We start from the raw sequence: 20,733 nt of genomic DNA on the forward strand, positions 1-20,733 counted from the left end.
TTTTTTTTTTTTTTCCTGGTGACAGAAGAGGTAAACTTGCAACAGGACAGCAGCAGTTCAGGAAATGGCAAATCCTTCTTGGTCACACATGAGAAAAGGGTACAACTCTTGCCCAGGAGGTCCATGTTGAGGGGGGATCCAAAAGACCCAAGTGGTGCAAAGCCTCATCTGTCACAGTCAAGGTGGGTGGCTCAAGTTCACACACACACACACACCCCTACCTGACAACAATTTTGAGCTTCTGTCTTCCATGTGACCCAGAGGACCTCAGTCCAGGAATCCTATACTTTACTGGAGAGAGAAAGAGGCACCATTATAGAATCATAGAATTGGTTGGAAAAGACCTTTAAGATCATCAGGTCCAACCATTAACTAAATACTGCCAAGACCACCACTGAACCATGTCCCTAAGCACCACATCTACATGTCTTTTAAAAACCTTCAGGGACAGTCAACTGGGCAGACTCTTCCAGTGCCTAACAAACCTTTCAGTGAAATTTTTTTTCCCTAATATCCAATCTAAATCTCCTCTGGAACAACACATGGCTATTTTCTCTTCTACTGGTTGCACCTTGAGAGAAGAGGCCAACCCCCACCTCACTGCAGCCTCCTTTCAGGTAGTTTTGGAGGGCAGTAAAGTCTCCCCTCAGCCTCCTTTTCTCCAGAATAAAGAACCCCATTACCCTCAGCCACTCCTTGCAGGACCTGTGCTACAGACCAGCTTTATTACCCTTCTCTGGACACTGTTCAGCACCTCAATGTCTTTCTTGTAGTGTGAGGCCCAAAACTGAACCCAGAATTCAAGGTGTGGCCTCATCAGCACCAAGTACAGGGGGACTATCACTTCCCTGCTCCTGCTGCCTGCACTATTCCTGACACAAGCCAGGATGCTGTTGGTCTTTTTGGCCACCTGGGAACACTAGTGGCTCATGTTCAGCTCATGTCCTTGTCCTCTCGGTGTGCTTCCTAGTCAGTCTTTCTCAAGCCTGTAGCATTGTGTGGGGTTATTGTCACCCAAGCCTAGGACCCACTGCTTGTCCTTGTTGAACCTCAAACAACTGGCCTTGGCCCATTGATCCAGCCTGTCCAGGTCCCCCTGTAGAGCCTTCCGACCCGATTTGATGCGATCTGCAAACTTCCTGAGGGTGCACTCTGCCACCTCACCCGGATCATTGGTAAAGATTTGGCTGAATGCCAGAAGCAGACAGTGTAAATGTGCCCACTGGAGAAATTGTCCTTTCCATCCAGATGTCCCTGTGCACAGGCAACACATCTGTATCGCCTTGCAGCTCTTTCTATACACACCATTTAAGATGAGAACTGATCCGATTTGCACCCTGACATGCCCTTATAATGAAAATACTCTCTTACAAGAAATAATTCTATTTGGGGTATATCTACTCCAGAGTGTATCTTTAAAGCAGAATATCTACTCTAAACAGAGAGTAAAGGATCAGGCATGGTATGCATATTTTAATGTTTACAATTATTTGCATTTCAACTGTTTTTTTTAAAAATTCTTTGGATGTGAGTAATTATTTAAACTATTTAAAGATGCAGTTCTGCAGGGGAGAACCCAAACTTGGTTTTACTTTAATAAGTAAAATTTTACTTTACTAAGTAAAATAAATCCAACTTCAGTTAGATCTCTTCCCATTCTGAAAAGAGGAAACCACCTGTGAAGTGTTGATTTACTGAAGTTGTCTGGCTGATCTCTTCAGTGTGGACTGAACTGATTTGGAGAGCAAAACAGCAATACCCTGGTACAACTGAAAGACAACTGAACAGAAAACTGAAAGTTCTCATGCACCTTTAATTGAAGGAAAGCACTCAGCTCTTGCATTCATCAGTAACTATTTAATGAACAATAAAAATAGTCACTTGGGATTCATTGACAGGTGGGAAGTAATTAACCACTAGCAGCTATGGTGGAAAGGGACCAGGTTCTAATGTCTGAACATAGACAGTCTAATTTGTCTTGCTTCTTTTAAATTTACTTTTTGCACTTGTCTGTCATTTAACTTTATTAACAAAATAAGAGAGTAAATTGGAACACATACTGTATTCACAGATTTTGGCAAGCATTTTACAGTTTTAATAAGTCTGCTATAAAGGTTTGTCTTTAATTATATTCAGTGTCACACTTCTCTGAAAGGATCTGAGATCAGAAAGAGAACAGGAAATAAAACCTTGTTTGATCCTGAGTTACCTATTAACAACATATTCCCAAGTTCTCTGACTATAGAAGGAACTGCAAAAACAGTCAAGAGTAGTAACCTTGTCTATATAATAATTATTCCTGGTTTTGTCTTTAAACTGCAGCTTTGGCAATGACATGTTCCTGTGCACCAGGTAAAAAGAAAGCTCCACCTCTCCTTCCAGAATCCTTCAGTCACCCAGCATAAAATCTGTAGGAGGGAGAGGATTGGAAGCATCTTCCCATTTATAGGGAAAGGCGCTAAAGAGCCAAGAATACTGCATTAAAATGCCAAAGGGTTTATCAGTGCCACCTGAAATCCCTAAAGAAGATGTCAGACCCCAGTGGGACAATAAATTCCAGTACATTTTAAGCTGTATCGGATTTGCCGTCGGTCTGGGGAACGTGTGGCGATTTCCATATTTGTGTCAGATACACGGAGGCGGTAAGATTGAAATGTCACTTTGCCAAAATGTTGAGCTACAATTCTAATATAAGTCTACTAGATTGGGATGGGCATGGGAGTTTTATATGTACATCTCTTTTTGTTGAACTAACTTGTTTGAACCATCTAATAGTCATAAAAGTTTGGCGCCAGTTAGATGAGCTTTTCCTCTAGAAGATGCATTTTCATTTAGATTTCATTTAAAATTATGCACTTGCTTAGGAAGACCAGACTGATGCTAACTCTTATCAAAACCAATGTTAAAGTTCTTAAATTGCTGCTACAGCCCCAGTGGGAGGAGGAAACTGAACCTGCAGCTTGTTACCCTTCAGGAGAAGCAAGAAGTCCTGGGGAGGTCTGAGTGAACAGGTCCTCCAGACAAAGGGTCGCTGCACCTTCCTTTGGGAAGGTGAGCAAGATTTTCCCCTCACTCCTCTGGTGATCTTAGGAGCTACCTCATCATCTGGAACTGCCCACACACAAAAGTAAATTGCACTTTTGAATGTCTGTGAAGCTGTTTAAAATGCCCAGCTAAAATTCCTATGGAATACAACTGCATTAAAAGTAGCCAATTTAGTAAATATAAATGGATCAGAAAAGACTACTTGATAACTCATTATTCACATTATCTTTTGAGATCTGCCATGGCAAGCTGTCTAAAGCAAAGTGAGATAGCAAATTGTTCCAGCCCATTATTATTCATTATTCTTCAATTAACTGGAGAAACATAAATTTAAACCAATCAAGTGACAGAAAACAAGTATTAAATCCAAGCTCATACAACCAAGGTATCTGCATTACTTGATAAACTACATATATTGAAATCAACAAGGAAGCAAGAATGGATGCTGCCTTTAATAGCAAGGAGAGTTTTAGAAAGAAGCAGCCACTTTGGGACTTTGGTGAGTAGCTGAATGAATGAGATATAGCAGGGTATATCAACAAAAAGAATGATGGCATATCTGAGCAAAGCACTAGGAAGCAGATAAGAGAAATTGCTACTGTTACTAAGATGACTTCTGAACTTCCGACTTCTTCAGAAAGCCAAGCTTTCAAAATCAAGTTGAAAAATTAGACAAGATTCAAAAAAGCCTGAACAATTATTCAAGGTGTGGAAAAATGTATGGGATAAGGAACAACTTACAAATTCAATCCCTTTAGTTCATGAAATTGAAAATAAAAGAGTACCTTTATTATAGGCTATAAGAGAGGAAATGGAAATTATTTTGGTGGCAAGATGCTCTCTGATGTCAAACATGTAACAGCTGGAAGCTATGATTACATAAATTCAAATAAGAGAGGACATAGTAAATGAGATTCCTCCCAGGGGACTTAACATTTTCCATTATATATTTGCCAGATATCAAACCCAGTGAAACTCTCTCAGAGGAGTGGCATAACTGGGTGGCTAGCAAGCTACAGGTGGAAGCACACTGTTTACATTTGCCCATGGGAATGGCTAGAAATAGCCATTAACTTCAGTAAATGACACGTGTTAATGAGAAATTAGAAACACGCTGAGAGAGACATCTCCATAGCAGATATGGCATGTGGCCTGCAAGGAAGGTGTTCTTCTGGAGCAGTTCCTGTAGGGCAGACAAATACCCCCAGGTGGCCTTTCTGTCATGGAGCAAGGGAACAAGCATTCAGTATTCACAGAAAATATAAAGAAACTAAAATAATGTAATGTTTCTGAAATATAATGAGCAACTAAAACAAAGCACTCACAGGAAGGCTTGAAACTCACAGACAGGACCCCAGCAAGACAAGCTCCTCTGCATATCTCATCACAGGGTTGCTTCTGCACGAGGCTGCATGAACTTTTCACCTCAGAGTTTTGTGCAAATCTCTATTGCAGATTAAGATGAAATATTCTTCCCCTCATGGCAAAAAGGTTTTCACAGCTTCCCAGGAAGCACCAAGGGTCACTTCTCAGTGCTGAAGGCAGGGGATTAGCTGTGCCCAGATCTCTTACTGTCTCTTCAGATCTTCGGAAGATCAGCTATGCTCTCTCTCTACTCAGGTTTGATCTTTCCCCTCCATCCATCTCCTCAGGGTCCCTTGCATCCTACAGACCATTACCACCCCAGGAGAATCATGAGTCTCAGAGCAAGAAGACCCACGGTGACTCCCTTAAGGACTGCACAATGCTCAGAAAGTCTTTTTGCTTGTCTATCCAGCTCCTGAGCACTGACATGTCCCACAGGAGCTGCTACGGACAAAGAAATAACAGGGTCTAGAGATAATAGATAGGAAAATGCTGCCAAAACAAAGATTGAATCATCCCCTTGCTCTGTGAGTAGTAGTTTTGCCAGTGAAAAATGGGTATGAAATATCTAGCAGACTCTGTAACAGCATCTTGCACCACTACAAAGAGCAGCACGAGACAGAGGTGAATAAACATCAATGAATGGATGTGTGGCCAGCGTTTGGTCACTGGATTTTAATAAAGGGCTCTGAGATCACAACAGTAGGATGGACGCTGTAATAAAGTTCTGTGGGATTTGTGAATAAGTTATCCCACAATGCTGGCATTGGAAGAGTCTGAGTGAGTCATGAAGACCACCAAGAAGACGGCACAATTCTGTTTGCATCAATGAGCTATGTAGCTGCACATTTTTTCTTCAAATTTAAGGCAGTGATGGGATTTGGGGTTGTATTTTTGAAAGCAAATAACTCAGATGCCAAAGCACAGTAGATTTTCCAGGGGTACTGGAGCATAAATCCTGCCTGTGTGCATGTGGAGATGTGAGCACAGGACAGAGCAGCAGCATCATGGTTAACCTGGAGCCCTGAGAGGTGCTGTGGCTCCGTGCCTGCAGCCACAGCCACAAGTGCAGCAAAACCAGGTATGGAAATGGCACAGACTTCTAAGGATTAACAGCTGGTACAGGTGACATCCAAGTGTTTAAGAGTTAGGCAGTGCACTGTTCCTCATTTCTAGATCTTTTGGAAAGCAGGGGATAAACATAAGTGCTTATATGTTTGCCTCACGTCAGCTGTTCTCATCGGACCTCTGGACCTTATTCATCGCACATTAGTGTTACTCAGTAACTCAGATCTAATGTAATATCAGTTTTGCTGACATTTATTTCCCACTGTTGTTACTGATTATTTGGATTTATTGCCTGAGTTAAGTTAGTTATTTACTTTCATGACTAATGGATATGAAGGTTGTTTGCCACAGTAAGTGGTGACGAACGCAAAGGTTCCCAGGCAACTAGGCTTGAAAAGAAGGCTGCAAATGGACCAGTATACAGTTTGTCACTTAAAACTGAGACTCAAAAAGGCTGGGTAGCTATATAAGTACACACACAGTGATCTGAGTTTACTTTAAAAAAACCAAAAAACAAAACAACAACATAGTCCTAGCTGGAACTTGCTGTAGTAAAAGATACATACACGTGTACAGTGTCTGAGCCTACAGGATTGCTGAAAAATATCTTGAATATAAAATACACTTTCTTTCTAGGAAAATAAATGCACACAAACAGTAAAGTCCTGATAAAAAGGGAAAACTGTTTACTTCTGGGGCAATGATTTACAGACTTTCATAACTTGCACCTACCTGACCTTTTGCTAGAATCTGAACTACAGCTCACTAGAAAATGCAGTTGCCCGGCTTACTGTGTCCTCAGAAGGAAAACAGAACCTGAAAAGAACAAGTAGGTCTGAAAGATGCTGTTAAAAAACAAACAAACAAACAAACAAGTAGACAAAAGTATGTTGGGGGAAGAGCAGAACACTTCACATTCTGATGGAAAAATGTAACAAGTAACAAATTCGATTTTTCTGCATTCTTACCATGTCCTGCTCAAGGTCTCAGTGAAAAGCTATGTCATTTGGGGTTGATCTTTTCATATCTTGTATTTGGCTGCCCTTTTCAACTCGGGTTAGTGCAAACTTGCACATGGGTGCTGCTCACACACATCCTTCAGTCATGAGTGTCTCACAGGAAAGATCAAGGTTATTTTATAAGGTTTCCTATAAGCATAACCCATCTTCCCTTGAAATGGCTGCTGTTTCCTCCTTGGTTTTCTGGACACGGCTTCATTGCTTCCATTTACTTGGGAAACTCAACCCTGCAAAGTTTTAGAGTCTGTAAGACATGCAACATGGCCTGTAAGTCAAAATCAGTGCCACCATAAATATGATGAACAAATATGATGTTTATTACTATAAACTCATACTTTTCTTCTGTATTAACACAGTGCAGAAGACATAAAAAAGATAATGAAGTACTGTTTGCCAGAAAGAGGGTGAATATGATTAAGTTGCTGCTTTTTTCCCTATCTGATGTCTTGATATTATTAGTTGCTGTGTTAACCACTACAGTGCTTAGCTGGACTACAGCGGAGAACTGGGAAAAGGTCTGCTAATCCCTTTTCAACAGCTAATAGGTTTTTTCTGTCACTGAACAAGTAGTTACCATCTATTATGATTTCCTGTAGAAAAAGCATAAATTATAATAGGTATCTTGCTATTAAGTTCTCAGTTTTTAGGGAAAAAGCACCCATCAACCTTTCTCCTACATGCCAACAGAAGCAGTGAGGTGGATCTCAAGCTTTATGCATTGTACCATACTGAGATGTGGTTTCCGAATTTTTCAGACTCTATTGATGCGTTTCCTTTGGAATCACTTTCCAGGTCATTTCAGTCTCCATTACAACTATTTTTTTCCACTCCTAAATCCCTGATTAGAAGGATATTTATTAATGTTCTGGCCTTTCAAATGCTAGTGTGTCTTTAGATCACAAGGCCAGGCTGGATGGATCTATGTGCAATGTGGTTTAGTGGGGTACGTCCTTGCTCATGCAGGGGGGTTGGAACCAGATGATCTTTAAGGTCTCTTCCAATCCAAACCATTCTGTGATTCTATGACCACAACACACCCTCCTTTTTCACTCCTATTCTCTGATCATCATTTAGAGTTATTTGCCTTACTTCTGCCAGCTGGATGCAATGTTGAGCATGTGGATCAGTTATTTTAAGCTCTTCTTCACCATTTAGGAAGTCTTCTTTGGTACCCCAACACCAAGCAAAGCTATTGGGTTTCTTTCTTTCAATTTTAGACTGTGCTCCTTTGTTAGCCTCCTGCTCATCCTGCTTTCTGGTGCACCAGCAGCTCTCACCAGACTGTCTGGTAGTTCTTGCACTTTTCTTCCAACTGTCATGGAAATAACAAAGAAATAACTGTAGGAAATAACAAAGATTGTGCCCTCCAAGTATCACTTTGCAGGCAGAGGGCTGGACATAGTTGAGTAGTTGCTTTTCCGACTCTATTTGCCTGTACAATACAATTGAGGGGTCGGGTTTTAAAAGCCCTCAGCACATCTAGAGTGCACCAAGCATTTTTTTTTTTCTCCTGCCATGACTATGAAGCAGTCTAATGCTTCTGAGACAGCAATGCTACAGATCGTGCTACATGCTGCTGCTCCTTGTCACCTGGGCTTCTGCTGTTAATGAAACCAACTTCCCAAATACCCCCAAATGTGGGGTATTTGTAGCTGTTTGTGGCCTGATCCTGTAGGTTTGCAGTACCTTCTCATGGGCACAGAGGTTGTTGGCTCTGCAGTGCCCTTGTGCAGGACCTCCTTCCAAAACAACTTTTAGCTCTGATAGAATTTGGACTTTTTTTCCTGTGTTTATTTTAGTAGTGCATGAGTCTGCTTGCAGGATGGGTGCTTTATGGATTTCAAGTGCCTTTCTGACACAAAGAATGAAGTACATTACAGTTTTCCTTAGGGATGAAACTGATAAGTGGCCTGGTGGTACTTCTGATTTTTATAGGCATTTCTCCAGGATTTTAAGGTGCTTGCAAATGGTTGATCATTGTCATTTTTCTTTATTCACTTTTTTTGAGAAGAAAAAAGTTACTGAAGATAAACTTCTAAAGGTTCCCCCTCCCCTGCCTGCTTCTTCCATCATTTACTTTCCTTTGACTAAGGAGTATATAGATACAGAATACCTAGATATACCTAGAATACGCATGTGCAGAATAATTTGTTTTCTGGCTCTTTATGATTGTTTCTGCATAGGTTTCTTTTCCTCATGCCTCATGGCAGCCAGGCCTTCAGAGCTTCTGCTGCAACTGCACTGTATGTCATATGGGTGCTGAGAGGGGCTTTGCTGTGCCTGTGTTTGAATGCTCTGTGTGCCATGCACGTTCTGTGTTAGGTACCAGTTCACTCCTCCATTCTGCTTCTTGGATTTTCTTCTTGACTTTTACATGGTTACATTTTTCTTCGTTTTTGTGGTTTTTTTTTTTTTTTAAGTATTTAAATTCTGTCTTCTGGCACATCTCCCCTATTTATAAACAGAACCCTTGTCTATATAGTGCTAGAGGTTTCCTACTCACAATTAGGTATTGGGTACCTTTCCAGTATTCTTTTTTCTTCTATGGGTGGGGGATTTTATTGTGGAAAAGAGTAAGCTTCAAGTGCTTGGATAGCCTGTCTATGCTTTTCCTGACTACTTACTTTTTGCCTAAAAAAATACTCTAAACCAAAGGAATGAATAACTGAAGACAGTTTTTCAATACAAACCATTTACTTGAATTAGGATTGAGAAAGATTAGCTCCATTAGCTATTTCTTCTTAACCCACATATTTTCATAGCTGCAGATAGCATACTTTTTATATTGTTCTGGAAAAACAGTCTTTTCTTTCCAAAAGAGACACAGTTTTTTGCCATGCTGTAAATGTGACTGGAGATACTACAGACCAGCACAAAGCAAACAGGCTTTTATCAGCAGAGTATCTAAACATGCTCTGCTCTCTGTGGCTCAACTAGCAAACAGAGAAGGGGAGAGAGATAACAGAGGGCAGTTTGCACTAATTATTACACAGTTATTTCCAGAGAGATATGATACAGGAGATAGGTTGCTCCCTTACAGAGTGCTTTGCTAGCAAGGGTTCAGCATCCTCAGGAGTGGATGCAGTGGAAGAGCTGCTGCCTGGGGCTGGTCTGTGGCCAGGCAGCTGGGCCAACAAGTGGAGTTATCCACAGGGCTCTGCTCCTGTCACTTGTATGGATGTTTTTCTCTTTCTGAGGCACCAGGCTGTCAGGAGGGCTGGATGGGCACTCTCAGGTGTGCTGTGGAAGGGGATATGGCAGCAGGTTTGAAAGAGAGCACAGGATTGAACATGGTGAGAGGCTACTGAGTTCTTGCAGAAGAGACCTGCAAATTCCTTACAGGGAATTCCTGGAATTCCTTACCTGCAAATTCCTAGAGGGGTGAGACACTGGCACAGGTTGCCCAGGGAAGCTGTGGCTGCTCCCTCCCTGGAAGTGTTCAAGGCCAGGCTGGATGGGGCTTTGAGCAGCCTGGTCTAGTAGGAGGTGTCCCTGCCCATGGCCCCTTCCAACCCCAGCCATTCTGTGACTCTGTGATGATTCTAGGACATGGCAGCTCCAGTAGGCAGCTCCAGGTGAGATTTCATCAGATGGTAAAACATTTACATGAAGAAGGTATTGTGGCCCTTAACTCCCCCTGTAAGTATCTCTCCTGGGGAAGATTGGAGCCACCTGTATAGAGCCACTTTAAAGCTTCCTCCAAGCAAGTCGACTACCGAGAAGGGGTAATGAGGATCCAAACAGAGGATATAAAATCCTGGGAATCAACTGTAAGACTCCTTTTTCAAATTAAGACTCCTTTTTCAAATCAAGACTCCTTTTTCAAATCTGTTTCTTAGTTGCTAAAAACATTTTAAGAAATCAGATCATAGGGAGAGACATTTATTTCCACATTTGGTAAATTAAGAATAGTTTTTCATTGAGGACAGCTTTGCTGACTTTTATTCTTATGTATTCTTGATAAAGGGCTAAACCATTAAACAACACACCTTCTCTGGATGTTGTATGTAATTACTGCAGCACCTAGCAATAGGTAGCAAAGTTATTGCAGTACCTAGCCCAAGTAAATAAATTTATCTGCCCAACCTTTCTAAATAATCAGTGATTGCAAAACACGTCTCATTCCAGGAAAAGACTGGGAATCCTCCACCTCCCTCAAAGGGCCAAAGATGCAACAGTGAGCTGAGATGCTCTGCTTTGAGCTCTCAAGCCGTGATGGTGACAGTGATAATGATGATGAGACTCCTCTCACTGATAGCCTGGAAGGAGAGAAAGTCCCCAGAGCTGGAAGAGCAGTGAGGTAGACTCAGATATGTGATATGGAGGCAGAGGTGAAGTGGTATAACAAGGCACAGGATTGTTGACAAAGAGACGGGGATGAGGACACTCACATAGTGTCATCATGAGTTGGAAGGAGGACTGGGAGAGAGCTGAAGCAGGACTTCTGTCTTTGTTTCCCCAGAGAAAAGAGGCACTGTGGTCACAGGGTTTGCTGCTCATGGCCATAAACTTCAATCAGTAATTTAAGTGGATGTTTACACAGGTACTTTAAACACACTGATGAAACTTCTCCTGGTCTCATGAAAATCAGTATCTGTGCAAAGGAAGGTGACCCAAATCTTTTTTCCTTTCTGAGGGAATGTGGGGGAGATAATGTTTCACACAGCATTCTGCAGGAACCAGTTAGGCTGCTGCCAGGATTGACACCTTCCTGCAGGCACCCAGCAGCACCTGCTGCCACTGGCCCAGGGGAGCTGCTGGGAGGAAACCAGAGAAGATGTAGAAGATACAAATTAGGAAGAAAAAAAAAAAACTGGCTTCATTGCTCCCATGTCTCACAGAACAACTTCAGTCTCGCTTCAGTTTTTCACTGGCCAGAGGCTTGGGCAGAACTTCATGCAATAAAGTGACCTGGTCTTTTTGGGGTCTCCAGTGTGACACCCTCCTGTACCAGGCAAGGACAGAGAAGCACACTCCTGAGAGCTTTAGAAAGGGAAACGAGATCCCTGCACTGACAAGGAAAGGGATGGTGTAAGTGAGAGACAAACTCTTGTGCTTTATGAGCAGGAAAAAAGGTTCTTAAAAGAAAGGTAAATGGAGGAAATGGTGAGGCTGTTTATAATGGGCTCTAGCAGTGCCCAAGAAGCAGCATCCTGCAGCACAAAGCATCCCAGGCCTTTCTCCTACATCTTTGACAACAAAATCACCAGTATCATGTGCTACTTGGCAGGTATCTCCAGCAATGCTCCCTCTCTCAACACATCCCACAAGGACTTTGTTAGGGTCATAAAGCTGACAAATTCCAAAACAGTAATGTCAGTAAGATGCAGATAACCACGTGGCTCAATTGCACTTAATTGTGCTTTCAGGTGCATTCCTGATCCCTTATCTGATCGCCCTTATCTTCGAAGGAATCCCACTGCTGCATCTTGAATTGGCTCTAGGACAGTACCTGAGGAAAGGCAGCATCGGTGCCTGGAGCACCATCTCTCCTTACCTTGGAGGAGTTGGTAAGTCTCATGGGCTCCCAGCTCCTAGAACCACAGCTAAACTCCCATCCAGCACTCACTTCCTACAGACCTGTGCCTGATGCCCATCAGGACATCGCTCCCACCAGGTGCTACCCCAGGCACTTGGGAATCTTCAAGGCAAACCTCATAACCTTGGCTGTAGGAGGCATAATGATCATGAGCTCTGCTAGCCACCACCACCCTATTTTGGGGGATTATGCAAGAGCTGCCTCCCAATCCTCCCTCACAGCACCTCCAGGAGCCAGTTTGCTCCTTCCAGGGAGAGACTGGAGGGGGGACTGAAAGATATGAAATTAGGAATGGGAGTTTCACACCTCCTAAAAATTCTAAAGCACCTGGGATAGTTTCCCTTTGGGAGAGACATGGGCACAGCCAGACTACTGTAGATAATAAACAGGACTGGGCACAGGGCACAGTCCACACAGCAGTGTGCATCAGAACAGTGTGCAGCCCTGAGTCAGAAATTAAAAAAAAGAAGTATTTAATAGACACTGAAAAAACATCCCTGTAGGGGAGAGAGAAGGGGTGGGTAAGAGGAGTTATCTAAAGGGCCTGAGGGCACCCAGTAAGAAACATCAAGCAGCCAAGTGGTACTTCCAGCTAAAATCATCTTCAACAATTAGGCATGTCCATCCTCCCTTTGTAAAAATGCAAGTACATTGTAACCTTGCTATTCTTCCTTCCTTACAGGAGAAGTCAAAATATTCACCAGATTAGGGCATGTGTGCATGATTTAGGACAAAAGAGTGCCCTCATGCAGTGAAGTTTCTGTCTCTTTTCAAATTCCAATCCAATTCAGTTTTTCAAAATCCAACTCAAATTCCAAATAAGTTTCTGCTATTGAAATCCCCATGTAGAGAACAAGGAGAAAAAACTAGAGCAAAGATTTTAACCCTAATCTTCTACACAAGTACCTACCTTCTTGGCAGGGCTGGTGAGCTGGAGAACAGTGCATCAGTGCCTGGCTCCTCAGAGCACAAATAACCACCTTTCATGGCAAAAATCTCTGGAAAGAAACAGAAAATCTTGAAAAATTAGGAAACACAAGCTTCTGAGAGCAAGCACTGTGACTGATAATTTTTGCCAAAGATTTTTAACCTGAGACCTTGTGCTTTCTGCAGGAGTTGGTACATGGATGGTGTCGGTTCTGGTGAGCTTATACTACAACACGGTTTTAACCTGGGTAATGTGGTATTTGCTAAACTCCTTCCAAGAACCTCTTCCTTGGAGTATTTGTCCTCTAAATGAAAACAGAACAGGTAACTACCACTTTGAGTAAAAGGGAGGATCACAAACATCAGAGTCTGGGGGCTGGGAAGGGGTAGAGGCAAATTTGGGTTTTTTTTTTTGCTTGTGCTATGATACAAATACCAATTTGAGAGTGTCCCCTGCTTTCTGACTACAGAGAAATAGTCTGTTACTAAGACACACTTCTGTTATCACGAACTACATATCAAGACATGGGATTGTGAGTGTAATTAAGAAGCAGATTTATGACTACATCTTTCAGCAACTGATTGAAATGAGACTTCCGAGTTTTCCCTAGGTGGTGATGCATTGGTTATGACTCATAATAAGCTGTTAGAGAAACCTTTCAGCTCATTTGCCAGGATGTGCTGAGAAAGATCACCTGAGTTGCCAGAGCAGAGAATTTCAGTCTCTGCCTACAGACTGATGAAACTACTTGTATGTATCTGACAACTCTCTAGACATGCTAACCAAGAAGCCCCTGAAAAGAGAAGCCACACACTTGATTTGGCTCTGAGCTGGACAGAAAACCTGGTTAGTTTTCTGCCAAAAAGCTATGAAAGTGATGATAACTACCTAAATTCGTCATTCTTGCAGGAACAAAAATGGGGCCAGAATGTCCATGACCCTTTTTTCTTGATTTCAAAATGGGAAATTAAATAAGTGTTTAGAAAACACTTGAATTAACACCTCCTGCGTATCAAGAAACTCCCTAAAAGAAAAGGAATTTATCAGGGCAAAAAGTGAACCAAATTCCATTCACCAAGATGAACTGGTCACCCAGGAGGAACACAGTGTGCTTCCCCACTGAAGCCATAGGTCAAGGAACTCGAAGGTTCCCCAAGCTCTGTTTAGTGGCCTCATTGCCTCACTGCTGATTCGTTTGGTTTTCAGAGTTTTGTTGTGAAAGGTTTCTGTTTCAGAACTGACAGGAGAGGTCACAAGAAAAGGGAGAACTGGGCCATTTTGAGAGCTTGATTAAGCAGGATGACATTTCTCACAGAGGAAAAGATTCAAAATGGAGGAAGTTTTTTCTTGAACCTTCAGGTTTATCTCCCTAAAATGCAACATCATGCCCAGCTGTAGAGTTTAAACAGGAGAATAAGGGAGGTTTACCGTAGCCACTCACCTCATTCAGCCACCTACAGCTTACTCTCAGTTACTGCAGCATCAGGATGTTGCTGAAAAGCAGCACTGAATCATTTTCCTCCCACAGACATGCTCTGTCCCTCTGCAGAGTCATGGCAGGATGACTGACTTAGCCTTCCCTGTAAGCAGAATGAGCAGTCCTTTCTTCAGCCCGGGTTATCAGCCTTCCATAGCAGGAGAGCAGCAAGCTGCCCTGCTTAAGCTGCTCTGCCCAGTGCATCAGGGAATCTGAGCAGGAGCTGATAGCCAAAGCTGACAGAACTTGAAATGGGGTAAGGAGGGGAAAAAAGTAACAGTAAACTTGAGTCGGGCTGCACAAAAATAATTTCAGCAGGAGACACCAGAAGAAAATTAATGTGTTCTCTGGGATGGAGAGACACATTAGGGTCTCACCAGGCAGGGAAAGGAGAAGGAGGTCCCTCAGCCTTGGTGTGTGCTGGACTCCTGAATGCAGGGATCACCATCAGTGCTGCCTCTGTTGGCTCCATGCTCTGTAACCCTGGCTCCCAGAAATGCACAGGGGTTTCCAGCTAAAACCAAGCAGGTCAGTGGGTTTCCTGAAGATCCCCTGTAAACATCCTTTTTAGGCATTTAGGTGGAACATAGGCAAAGATGTGATGGCATATGTTGGTCCAGGCACAGAGCCTGGATGGGGAGTACCCACTATCCCAGGCACTGAGGTTCCTGCTCACAGAAATCCTGGAAACATGAACCAAAGAGGCTGATGCCTGGATCTTACCCCAATAAAGGGCCATGACACAGCCAGGAGATCCTGAGCTTAAATGTATCTTTGGGTGCCCAAACATTGCTACAGCTCTACCAGCTTGTAGACATGCAGCTAAGAAATTCCATAGTCTCCACTGCAATTAAGAGTTTAGATTTTACCTTACACCAAGTACGACACTTTTTCTATTCAGAAAAGCTATCACCTGTAGAAATGCTGCTGATGTTCCAGTGGAGGTCTCATGCAAGTCTTGCAACCTCAGCCTGCCATGAGTGTTTGTCTTATTGCACATTACAGACAGTACAGAAAGGACAGTTCAGTCCCTCTCTATATTTGATTTGGCAGCTCACAAGTGACCATTTTGTTAGTATTATAAATCCTTGCTTCCTAACTATATGGTGAATGGAAAAATACTACCAATTTTCAAGTTTAAACTTATGCTTACCACATTTTTTTCCAGGGCTCAACGAAGAATGTTCCAAAAGTACTTCAGTAAATTATTTTTGGTACAGGAAAACTCTGAACATAACACCCGGTATCACTGAAAGTGGCACATTACAGTGGTGGCTCGTTTTGTGTTTAGCAGCTTGCTGGGTAATCATCTACCTCTGCACCATCCGAGGAATTGAAACCACAGGAAAGGTATGGAAAGGATAGAGAAGTGCATTATCCCACAGTTTGGATTTTGCTCTCCAGCTATCAAGTTTCCCCACCAAGGAAAGCCTTCCCCATTTGCCAGACTAACACCATGGAAGTGTGCTCCTTTGCCCAACAAGGCAGCAACAGTGGTACAACTGGCTCAAAGTGACATTTCTCTCCCTTTTCCCTTGGCAACACTTCTGCCCTACCAGTCTTCTCTTGCACAGTTTTGAAGAGGAATTTTGTCACAAAAGAACATTGTCTGCAAAAGAACATTCTGCCTCTTTTAAAGGTGGCAATGTTCATCTGTAGCTGTTTTACCTATTCTTAATCAGGACTGTATGTTGCAACAACTTAAATAGGATTTATCAATGTTATTGTCAGTAATCCTACATCTTACTTTCTTACTGTAGGCAATTTATGTAACAGCACTATTCCCTTACCTGGTCCTAACTATATTCCTTATTCATGGACTCACTCTACCAGGAGCTACTGATGGTCTGGCTTACCTCTTCACCCCTAATGTAAGTATTGCTGTTGGAGGCAGAAATATTATTTTTTTCTTTTTCTCCCTCTCGGATTCCACATTTCATTTTCAAGCAGCTCCTGATCTACCCAAGAGCTCAGCTAAGTTCTTTTTTCTGAAATGAAGTGATTAAGTATTTTGACACACATTAGTAATAGTTCATTAAAAAGCATCAGAAAATATTGGAAAATTGAGTATGTTATGGGTACCCCAGCCCTGAATGTGTAAATGAAACTGATGCCCTTAACAAACAGCATTATCACTTCTACACATGATAAAGATGAGATTTCCCTGCCAATGCTACAGAATGTACACAGCTTTAAGCTTTTCAGACTTCCCAAGGAAATGACTGAGGAATTACACTGGAAAGTGCTGTGTTTTTTTCCTATGGCGAAAGTAATTTTCTCCTACTCCTGTTTCTCCATACTTGAAGTTTTTCCTCCCATGTAGCTGTCCCAAAAAGACAGAACTGCTGGCGAATAGATCTCTATTTTCACTCTTCTCAAGGGGACAAGAGCTGCAGATCCCTCAATCTCAGAAGGATTTCTTTATACTATCTTTAGTGGCCTTCTCAAATGCAAAGTCAAATTGTCCCACCAAGTGGTTGCTGTCAACTGTAGGCTCCTCACACCTCTGCCTTAATGCTAAAAGGCTCCACAAAGTGGTGAGTGTAGAGGAGGAAAAGCATCACCCAGGAAGTGCAGAGACACATTACATGGCAGCCTGGAAAGGGACAACAGCAAAAGCAACCTCAGAAGATGAGATTTCTCTTTTAATCTGTCCCCTTGCAAGCCTAATGGCATGGGCATCCAACCGAATGCCATCAGAATGCAAAAAGGACAACCTTGGTCTTTACCTGCACTTTTGTAGGTCACAGAAATATAAATGCTTGGTACAATGTCTTAATGAAGAAAGCAGATGAGACAACACACCCAGAATATGGCTTGGTCTGTTGTCACTTGGCCTCAGCCTGGCTGTCGAGTTTCTCTGGAAGAGCTCAGGCATCTTTAGGACTTAGGATCATTGTACAGTGATCTTAATACAAAACCTAGACCCGTGTGTATTCATAGAATCATCATGGTTGGAAAGGACCTTCAAGAGCATCAAGTCCAACCATAAGTCCTACACCACCTTAACCACTAAATCATCTCCTGAAGCACCACATCTACCTGTTTTTTGAATACCTCCAGGGATGGTGACTCCACCACCTCCCTGGGCATTCACAAAGCATGGAGGCATTGCAGTGATGAGGGAAAGCAGACCACCAATAAAGAAGAGCTGGATGGTTTTATAGACTGATGCAAGAAGAATGAAAATCCATCTGCAACCAACCTGCAGTTAATGATTGGTTGTTTCAAGGAAGCAGAGATCCTGGGGAAATCCTGGAAGAGTCACCTGAAGATGGTTTTGTTGATGAAATTAGATTGTTATCTACAAACATGGAAAAGCTGATGCAACAGCCTGGTAAGTCACATTTGCTAGGTGTTTGTACTGTATAGGAATTATAGTGTTAAGACAGAGAGATGGCTTTGTTAAACTAACACAGCAGCTGCTTTGGAAGATTTTCATACTTCAAGGACTTCAAACAGGCAGCAAGCATAACACTGCAACATTTCCTTTCTCACTTCTTCTCCTTAGCCCACAGCTGCAGTACCACTATTGCCTTTTCTGTTAGCCTGCAGAAAGAGGAACTATTTCCACCACTGCCATTTACTTCACTGCCAGTAAATACATGGTTTTTTTCTTGTTACACTTCTACACAGGGGATGTCCCAAAGTGAGTTGTGCAGAGGACTGGTCGTTTGGGGAGGGGTGGCAAAAGTTTACCTGGCCCACCCAGACCACATTAGCTTACAAAAATGTAAAGCATATTTCTGAAGTGTGTGCTGTTTTCCTCTTCTTTTCCTGTCCTTTTGCAGGAAGCTTGTAAAGTTTTAGGCAAAATAGAGTAAAAGTTAGTTCACCTACTGCCTGTTTTGGCTTGCTTTTAAAAATAATAAATTAAATAAGTAGATTAAATCAACCTTCTTGACTTTCTCCATTCATTGGCAGCAGTCTTTTGCAACTGTTTTCCAACTTTTCAGTGCAGCAGAAATTGTAGTTTCTTGTAATTGCTGTCACATTCACTTTCTGGTAGCTTTTATACATCACTGATGTTTCTGAAAATCTGCAGAAGAAAGTAATACCTACTGCTAGAAGTCACATCTTGCCCAGTTTCAACACCATAATTACCCAACAGAACTTAGTTTGCTGTTTTGGGGGGTTTTTTTGTTTTCTTTTTTTTTTCCCCCAAGCTACCTTTAAGTTTATTCACTTTCCAGGTTTGTATTTTAGTTCTCAATAATAAATACCACAAGTGGTAAATGAATGTATATGGGTTTTAAATATGGCAGGCTGTGGTTTTATTTTCAAGCAAAAATACATAGTTGACACACTTTCATACCTTGCATTCCAGAACCACTAACACTTCTTTTCATTGACATTCAGACATGGAGAAGTCTGATGATTTACTCGGACTCTCTAAATCCATGGCCACCTGGAAAGTGAAGCTGCCAGGAGAACAAAAAGGATGCTGAAGATGCTCACAGGCACTTGAGTGGAAAGCAGAAGTTGTACAAAGAGAAGCAACACAGAAAAGCTGGAACAGAGACTTTTGAGAAGGTTCCTGGGGGGAAAAAAAAAAAAAATCAGCATCAGCAGAAAAAGGATCTCATCAAGCATCAGCAATGGTGTCTATAAAGTTCAGCTATTGTGGGCATCTGTATCAGCTCAGAAGCAGAGATGCCTCCTCCAGACTCTTTTATATCTGCAAGAGCTTCAGAGACTGTAAATATTTGGCAGTTCTCTGGCAATGAACTATTCCAGGAGCTCGGTTGGGCAACTGATGCTCAGTCAGAGCTCTGTAGCTATTTAATAAGCAGTGAGATTGGTCAAGAAAAAGGCATCACAGGCACCAGAGATCCTCTGTCACAGAGGCAATTTGTAATGTTTTCCTCTACTTTGCAGTATAGTTTTACATCTGATATAGCACAGTGAATGGACACTGACAACTCCTTGCAAGGTACCTGGTCTGTCCATATTGTTCCTGATATTAAGGGGAACAAAAGCATTACCTTAATTAATTGCTGTCTAAATGCAGCATTACTTCTTGGCCACTCACTTGTGAGAAAAGCAATAATTGTTTTTGCACCAAAATTACACATCACAGGCATCCCAGTATTTTTAAATTCTGTTTTAAGAAAATTCCTGTATTGCATGTGTACAAGTATCCAAATATGTTACTGTCCAGGGAGGTAATTATGCATCTTTTTCTCATTACTCCCATGGTCATTCATTAACATTGTAGTTTTATTACCTTCATCTATTTCTAGCTTCAGCATATTTTTTCTTCAAGACATGCTTATGAACTCTGAATTGCACATTACCAAAAATCTTACAAAATAACAGATTCATAATTATTTGCTTAAGACCAGATAATGGCACTGCCACCACATGCTTGGCTCTCTGCTGTTTCTCCACATTTTGGGAATGATTAATATCTTTTAGAATCAATAAATGCATTGTTCCTAGCACCAAACCAAACTATCTTCAGACTCATTTGCCAAAGTCCCCAGTCAGATAGCCAGGCCTTTGATGGTGGCATCTATCAGCACTGACAATTGCCCTGGCAGCACTTAAATTGTGAAGGCAACAGAGCAATGAGAATGCTGAGCTTCTGCACTGCAATACTCATCTAGTTCTGCACCCACACAAGGTCTGGCATTGAAAGATCATAACCAAACTCTCCAAAATAACCTTCTGGAAAGGTTTGCCTAAGCTTTGCCTTGCTGTGCTGTATCCTACAGAACACTGCACCGGTTCTGCTGTGGTCACAAGCACTGGTGTGGGTGTGCAGGAAGCATCTGCAGTACCAGCATTTACTGCATCCACCCACACTGAGATGAACCCATTATTCTCACTCCTCAAGCTCAGGCCAGCTTCAGAGAAGACCCAAATGCCCAATATTATTAAAGGGTCTTTTGGCATTCTTACCTCTCATTCCTACAAATGCTCCTCATAGTATCACTCCTAAAAAAGCTTCCCAGTCATGCACCAGCACCGATAGCACAGGCACACAGACACAGTTATTTGATTTACCTGTATGACTCAAATTGATGTAAAACAAAGCAAAATCCTCATAGTCCTTATATTAAAGTCCTTATATTACTTTTCAGCCAGCTTTTTTTTTTAAATCACTCAGTAAATCCTGGTTTCTATTCCCCATACTGCATAACAGATCAGAAAGTAACTCAGCTGGTAGGGTATGAATATAACATACCCCTTCTTAGCTTCTGCAGGAAACTAATTTTATCAACCCCATTTACATTTTGCACATTAAACTTAGGTTTAATCTTTTTTTTTTTTTTTTTTTTTTACTGAT

At 42.0% G+C, this 20,733-nt stretch overlaps 1 protein-coding gene across 2 annotated transcripts in view; it reads left to right on the forward strand.

Annotated features, from left to right (window-relative positions):
- The first annotated feature begins 2,301 nt into the window (after positions 1-2,301).
- The window catches only part of LOC139792902 (sodium-dependent neutral amino acid transporter B(0)AT3-like), a 28,556-nt gene continuing 10,124 nt past the window's right edge, over positions 2,302-20,733 (forward strand). The window contains exons 1-5 of one of the 2 annotated variants that reach the window (XM_071736868.1): positions 2,302-2,642; positions 11,867-12,007; positions 13,150-13,287; positions 15,610-15,791; positions 16,202-16,312. In XM_071736868.1, the coding sequence (XP_071592969.1) occupies positions 2,486-2,642; positions 11,867-12,007; positions 13,150-13,287; positions 15,610-15,791; positions 16,202-16,312 (729 nt within the window). In that variant the 5' untranslated portion in view covers positions 2,302-2,485. The remainder of the gene's footprint in view (positions 2,643-11,866; positions 12,008-13,149; positions 13,288-15,609; positions 15,792-16,201; positions 16,313-20,733) is intronic. The other variant, XM_071736869.1, reaches the window with a different exon arrangement.

Source organism: Heliangelus exortis, chromosome 2 (genome assembly GCF_036169615.1).
Source record: "Heliangelus exortis chromosome 2, bHelExo1.hap1, whole genome shotgun sequence".
Taxonomy (NCBI): Eukaryota; Metazoa; Chordata; class Aves; order Apodiformes; family Trochilidae; genus Heliangelus; species Heliangelus exortis.